This window comes from Carcharhinus amblyrhynchos, chromosome 13, assembly GCF_965287045.1.
Source record: "Carcharhinus amblyrhynchos chromosome 13, sCarAmb.v2.hapA, whole genome shotgun sequence".
Taxonomy (NCBI): Eukaryota; Metazoa; Chordata; class Chondrichthyes; order Carcharhiniformes; family Carcharhinidae; genus Carcharhinus; species Carcharhinus amblyrhynchos.
This window is the reverse complement of record NC_137336.1, coordinates 35764317-35771589: the sequence shown is the minus strand read 5'-3', so window position 1 is coordinate 35771589 and position 7273 is coordinate 35764317. Positions and strand designations below refer to the sequence as shown.

Here is a 7273-nt window from a genome sequence, read left to right as displayed (position 1 = left end):
AAAAAAACAGCAGAGTGCAAGACCTTGTACAGCACAAGTATACAGCAGAGCATGCAATACATTAGGAGCAGAAAACAACAGTGTGAGACTTCAGGGCCAGAAACATCAGAGTGCAAGACTTCAAAACCTAAAACCAGAGTGCAAGATTTCAGAACACAAAAAGAGCAGAGAGTGCAAGACTTTAGGACCAGAAAACAGCAGAGTGTTCAAGATTTCAGGGCAGGAAACAGCAAGAAGTTTGAGGACTCCAAACCAAAAAACAAGAGTGAGGGACAACAGAACCAAAAGACAGCAGAAAGTGAGACTTCAGAACCTGAAAACGGACACATGCTTGAGGTCTGGAACAGAAAAACAGAGTGCAAGACTTCAGGACAAGGAAACAGCAAAGAGCACAAAACTTGAGGACATAAACATAAATATATAAATCATAATATATAAATTTGGATAGTTATTCTGAAATTGTATTTGATTCGCCTCTGGGAACTGGCTGGAAACTTCATAGAATGTTTCCTCATAAAATTAAATGAATTCTGTCTGTGACAAAGTGTTTTTAACCTGCACATCATGATGAAAAGAAGACCTTGAAAATGTATAGGGTTGATCCTTCTGTGACCTGGGGGTCGCAAGATGGGATGGGAAGGTGAGGCCCAAGGGGGTTGGGCAGAGCAGGAGTGGGGGTAATGATGGAGAGGCCCGGGGCGGGGGCTGCAGAAGGTCCTGTGGGGCTGGGGGGGGGGGGGGGGGTGCAAAGGGTAAGAGGGGCTTGACGTTTAAATAAGGCAACTGATAGGGCCCTTCGAAGAGACCATTTTCAGACTTTATTGTGTGGGTTGAAGGCATTGATAGGAAGCTAGTTTTTGGCTCAGTTGAAGCATGGTATCAAGCCCAAGATAGCGTGCAATGTCTTATCAGCTTCACAGAAAGGTTGTGTGATTTCAAGAATAAATTAAATACTAAAGGGATCAAGGGATGTAGGTGGGAGGGAGATGGGGATATTGAATTTGGTGATCAGCCCTGATCAAAATGAATGGTGGGGCAGGCTCAAAGAGCCGAATGGCCTATTGCTCTTATTTTCTATATTTCTATCTCGCTAGTGAGAACCATGAATTAGATTCCATTTGAATTTGGTTTCTGGAACAAGGAGATGGAGTTAGGTCTGCCCAGTCCACTCTGAACATTGGCTTTGTAACTCAAGAATGAAATAAAAATTAAATAATAAAAAGAAGAAAAAAATCTTAATTGTGCTCCTCATTGTTAAATATGTGGAGTTCATTGGCTACAATGAATGTACAGTAGGGCAGCACTTCCGTAGTTGGATTGAGATACGCTAGCAGGGAGGCGGGCTGAGTGATTTCTGAGCTTACAAATACGAACGGAGCCCGCCACTTTCAAATACTTTTAAGCGCTGCTGAAAGGAGCTTGCAGAATTACCAGCAAGCACTATGGCTACTCCTCCGAAAAGAATGTGTGTCAGTCCCGCTTTCGACGACAGCTTTGAAAAGAGAGTGAGGAGGATTTCAATTGAAGGAAACATTGGTGAGTGAACTGAACCGTTTATACTGATATTCCAATTCGTTTTTGCACAAATGGGGGCTCTAGGTAGCCGTATTGGCGCCAGTATGTTTTGGCGGGCAGTAAGTTTCCAGTGTTTTACTTGTGAACTTCAAGAGGAAAGTTTTTAAAATAGTGCATTTGCCCGAGTCGGTAGCATTAAAATTGAATGAGATAAGATGATTCTGGGCTGAGAGTCTGGATTTTGTTACATTTTTGCTCCTCAATCGGGTGACCGACTGCGCGGGAGATCTTGCGGTACGTGCCAATTAAAATTGTTCTCCATTGCTTCCTGCCTCTCCCATTTGAGCAAAATTAAACTCTTTCCTACTTTGAAATAGTTTACAACAATTCAATGACTTGTTATTTTTAGAATATTTGGCAATTATTCTAGAGGACAGTCACCCTGCTTATGAGATGACATGCTTGCATCTTTTTATGTACCCCACTCCTGTCCAGTCTTTTTGCACAAAAATCTGTTGTGTAATGTTGTGTAATAATGTTTTCAAATGCATATGCACTTTTTTAAGCGTTTCCTGTTCTCTAATTTCTGTGCCCGCTACATGCTGTACAGCATGTGTTCAGGCTGCTTGGGGTTCTAATGGAAGTTTACAAATGTTTAATCGTGATTAAGTTCTACTTTTCAGTGGACAGGTATACCTTGTATTTTATTTTACCTTTTTATTTTTAACAGCTGCAGGGAAATCTACTTTTGTTCATATATTGGAAAGAGCCAGTGATGAATGGGAAGTTGTACCTGAGCCTATTGCTAAATGGTGTAACGTTCAAACAACAGAAAATGAATTCCAGGTAATTAGCACACATGAAATACAATGTACTGCCTTTCAATATTTGATTGGATTATTGGAGTAAGTTTCAGTTTAAAAGTTGTAGGAAACGGTTTTTTTTTAGTTTTACCTTCAGAGTTTTCTGAAATAATTTCTGCTCCCAGAGTTGTGGACAAAAACTGCTGTATTCAAGTTAACATTATAACACAGCACTATTGGGTAATCATTTGGAGTTTCATGTGTAGATTTTGGTGAAATTTCTCCTAACCAGTTTTTTGTTTCTGGATTCCCCCCTCCCCTCCCCACCAAATAGGAACTTTCAACATCCCAAAAGAGTGGTGGTAATCTCCTCCAGATGCTCTATGACAAACCAAGCAGATGGGCATACACATTTCAAACCTATGCTTGCCTGAGTCGGGTTCGGGCACAGCTTCAGCCATTCAGCGCCAAACTTCAAGAGGCAGAACATCCTGTACAGTTCTATGAAAGATCTGTATACAGTGACAGGTGATGCACAAACTTCTAATGTTATAAATCGTGGGGGGGGATAGGAAATATAAAATTACCCAAGTTACCTGACTTTTTAATAAATGTAAGTTCATTTTAAGTATTAAATTGTTCTGTGTTTATTCATTCCAGTGTTTAGAGTGCTATGAATTCATAATATTTAGTTTTATCTCTCCCCAAACAGGTATATATTTGCCTCAAATTTGTTTGAATCTGGAAATCTTAATGAGACTGAATGGTCCATTTACCAAGATTGGCATGGTTGGATATTAAACCAGTTTGGTTCACAAATTGACTTGGATGCCATGATCTACCTCCAAGCAACCCCTGAAGTAAGTAAATAAGTGACTTATTTTCTTCGCCTTAGTTTCTTTTCTCCAAAATATTAATCTAACTTGACATTCTAGTATTGATAGAGATCTGTCACTTGTTCTTTGGTAGAAATGTATGGAGCGCCTTCATCTAAGAGGCAGGGAGGAGGAGCAAGGAATTGAGATGGAGTACCTAGAAAAACTGCATTTCAAACATGAATGTTGGCTTCATAACCGGACAATGAGGTACATAGGGCCTATTCGAATTTATTGGTTAACACCTTGGGTGGAATTAACCCAAAAAAATTCTAAGTGCTGAATTTGCGTAAGATCGGGAGTGAATCACGATGCTTTTTTCAACAGGACTTTCAAAATGAATCTCCCACACCCTGCACCACAGAGAGCCCGGAAGTGAATCATGCTGAAGAGCTCAGGGTGGGTCCTTAACCTGCTGGGGAAGCCGGTAGCATAATGCTGAGTGGGCCATTGCACGTGTGCTGAGATTAGCACGTGTGCATAGCCCCGGACTGCCAGCCTCCTGATCGCTGGCTAGCCCCTTGACCCCCCAGGCATGTGCAGGCCAGCCCCTGCCTCGATTGCTGTCCACTCTCCCTCTGTCATCAATCCTGAGTGCAGAGTGGCAGTGGGATCTCTCTTCCCCACACGCACAGGCCCTGCCCCCTTGGTGCTGCCTGATGGGCAGTGCCAGGAAATGCCCAGGGGCACCACCACCCCGCTGCCTTCCCCCCCCCACACACACACACACTCCTGACTTCCTGGAGGGCCTCCCTTTATTCCAGGGGGTTGGGGCCGCCAACTTACTGATTGTGGGGAGGTGTTGTAAATCCAGCTGGAGTGAAATAGTCCTGGCGAGGGTGGAGAGGCTAGTAGGCCCACTAATAAGATGTAAATCATGATTTAAATAATTTATTCATCTCTGTGCCAATTTCTGGCAAAACTGACAACACCAGAAATCCAGCAGGTGGAGATGCATGGAGGCCATGGCGCCCATTGAGAAGCCCGCTAAATAGTCTCCGCATATGAGAACCCCCCGTTTCGTCTTAAGTCTTGGATTTATCCTAGTCTGGATAATATAATTTTGCAATAATTCTTTTTTTTTTGCCACCTCAAACATTCTATACTTTACTATTTCAGGCTTGACTTTGAATACTTGAAGGACATCCCTATTCTGGAGTTGGATGTCAATGAAGATTTTAAAGATGACAAGATAAAACAAGAAGACATCCTAGATAAGGTTAATTGAGTTGAATTTCTGTTTCAATAACCTCCTCTATTTGGCCATGAGCTGCATGATAACAATTTATTACTTAAGTTGGTCCAGTTACCTGAAATTCTGTATTCATATGTTTTAATTTTTCAACTAAAATGAGAGGGTTTTTTGGGTAAAGTGATGAACTGGTTGGTTGAATAGGCTTTCATTGCAATTGTAGTTTCTACAATTTTGCTTTAGTATTTTGAAATTAACTTTCAAAATACATGTAAATGAATAAATAGTTAGCTGAAGTATGTAATAGTTAAACAGTACATCTGTAACAATTAGTAACACTGCAACTTTATTTCTTGTTCACAGGTGAAGGCATTTTTGCAGAATTTATAGTATGATGGCAGAGACTACAAAATATTTATCTGGTATTGCACTGATTTTGTTTAATCTGTGGAATTGGAAGCAAATACCTGCATTTGAAGATATATTTTGACTATTTTGTACAGATAATGCAAGAGTAACTTAGTTACTTATTATGCAAACAATTCTCATTCAGTCCTATGCATGTTTATTGTATTTCCTGCTTGCCTTTCTTTCCCCTCTCCAAACTGTGTTGACTAAGTTGTCATGATTGTCAGTCTTTGTCCAAGTATGATGCTAACAATGCCAATTTTCCACAATAACATGGCTTAGATTGTAATGAGATAGTTCTACATAACCTATAGTTTGGTGATTATTCTTAATGAACTGGTGTGAGTGACTGAATTGTGAAAATATTGTGCATACCCAACTGCCATAAACAGTAAATCAGTAAAGCTATTCTGGTTGAACTTCTGCTGAAAGATAATCTATGTAACGCTGATATCCTTAGTGTTACATGACAGCATGCCTTGGATTATAATGCAACTCAGATTTAATTCAGTAGCATTCTGACTCTGCTATTACTGACCTTGGCCAGTTCTGTCTTTTGGCAACTGATCTTTTATATAGAAAAACATATTCGATCAGTTTTCTTCTCCAGGACTTCTTGCTAATTTTTGTTTCAATTTCAGATCTGATCTCCATCTTGTGTATTCCTTGAGTTTTTTTTTCCACCTCCCAAGTTATACACTTGTTCATTTCTGTCTTTCAGTTGAATGGCAAATAAATTAAAACTGTGGCCAGCATCACCTCTTTAAACAAGTTGATTTAATCTGCCAATACTTCACCTTATTCCTTGTTTGCCCATTGGTTTTGATGAAAATTTGTAATGTTAACTTATTACTGCCTTGCTGTGTGCTGCCATTATTTATCAGTATCAAATTTCTGCTTTTGTCAAAATGTTCTCAGTATTTTTCAGTATTTTGGTACTTGTGCTATGCCATTCTGTCCACCTTCTTAGGAAACATTCTGGAGCTTAATTTAATCTTTTGTAGGCTTTTTTTTGTTTCTAACCGTTGCAAATTATAGTATCTCTTTCAAGGTGGGACTTATACAATTTTCATTAACAGAAACAATTGTGGTGACACAACTGCTCCTATGTGAATGGTAGTAATGTAAATAGATGTGAAGTATAGATTTCCATATTGTATATTCTACAACATTTATTAATCAGTTCTGTTTTCAACCACTTTGTTTATTTTCAAATCCATTTTTGTATTTGCTGAATGTGCTTTTTTGAATTAATTTAATAAAAACATATATGTGGTTCTGTTCATTTTATTATAGTACTGTGATGACTACAAAGCATTAGAGGAAACATAAAATGATGCTACTTGTTCATGGCTGGAATTAGGTTTTTAAAATGTTAGCGTTCCTGGAACAAAAGCTTCTAGTTTTAAGCACTGACTCTGGGAAATCACTGTTTTGGAAATGCCTAAATAGTTATACAAAAACATAAACAATAGGAGCAGAAGACTATGCTGCCCATCACCCTTGTCCCCCCCACCCCCACCCAACCACCACTTTCCTGATGCCCCAATATCAGATTTTGGGGCGTACACCAAAGATGCACTGGCACATTCCTCTCAGAAGTTACCGGGTTGGGCTTAATGTGACAGTTGTCTATGAGGGTTTGTTGCGCTGCATTAGGAACCATCCGACAAAGCAATTTGAATTGCTAACTAAAGATCTTTGTACCAGTTTTACACCAATAGTGACTGAAAGACTCAGAAGAAATGAGCACTTATAACCAGTATAACTATTTCAAACGTTCAGTATACACAAGCCACTCCCTGAGCCCCACACCCTCCAAGCTGTGGCACCAACTCTATATCATTCCCCACCCTACCAAAACTTCCACCCTGGCTCACTTACTGGACCAGACCTGACCTCCCACCTGCCTACCAGATTCCCTAAATTCCATGCATCTATCTGTCTGGACAATTGCCTTCTCCCTAGCCTGTCAGTTTCTCTGGCCGTTTAAACTAACTTGCTTTCCGGCAGCCACTGGTTTTAAAGGAGGGGGTCTCCCTGAGCTTGCTAGCACTGTACTGCGGCTGGAGGGGTCTCTCATTGCAGGCTCCAAGCAGTACCAGCCATTAGAGATTTCAATGAAATTTTCCAGAGCAGGTAAGTGCTCTTTAAACTCTCAGAATTCCAGCAGGCCATGACATCTTGTAGTTAGGTTGAAGTAGTGTCTCAATATCCAGCTTGTCAACCCCCTTCATAACGTTGAATGTTTCAATGAGATCACCTCTAATTCTAAGCTGCAGAGAATACAGACACAATTTACTCAGCTTCATAGCCCAGGAACCAACCTAGTGAAACTTCACTACTGCCTCCAATGCATATATATCCTTTCTAAATATAGAGACCAATATTGCACATAGTATTCCATGTGGGTGGCACTGGTTAGCACTGTTGCCTCATTGCCAGGGACTAAGGTTCAATTCCAGCCTTGGGTGACCAAA

The 7273-nt window shown here is 40.3% G+C and overlaps 1 protein-coding gene across 2 annotated transcripts; it reads left to right on the top strand.

Annotated features, from left to right (window-relative positions):
* The first annotated feature begins 1386 nt into the window (after window positions 1-1386).
* LOC145351492 (deoxycytidine kinase 2) lies at window positions 1387-6043 on the top strand. 2 transcript variants are annotated; one of them, XM_080201090.1, is made up of 7 exons: window positions 1387-1536; window positions 2246-2361; window positions 2653-2846; window positions 3031-3178; window positions 3288-3403; window positions 4313-4412; window positions 4749-6043. In XM_080201090.1, exons 1-7 carry the CDS (start codon window positions 1443-1445, stop codon window positions 4773-4775), a joined length of 795 nt encoding a protein of 264 aa, XP_080057216.1. In that variant the 5' UTR covers window positions 1387-1442; the 3' UTR covers window positions 4776-6043. The 2 variants fall into 2 exon arrangements, with proteins under 2 accessions (XP_080057216.1, XP_080057217.1); XM_080201091.1 differs by lacking the exon at window positions 4313-4412.
* Window positions 6044-7273: the final 1230 nt, after the last annotated feature.

Bases quoted from the DNA above. Each gene is read 5' to 3' on its own strand.
- LOC145351492 (XM_080201090.1), top strand. From the start codon at position 1,443: ATGGCTACTCCTCCGAAAAGAATGTGTGTCAGTCCCGCTTTCGACGAC. The intron at 2,362-2,652 runs GTAATTAGCACA...CCCACCAAATAG, and splicing joins CAACAGAAAATGAATTCCAG to GAACTTTCAACATCCCAAAA. The intron at 3,404-4,312 runs GTACATAGGGCC...TTACTATTTCAG, and splicing joins CTTCATAACCGGACAATGAG to GCTTGACTTTGAATACTTGA.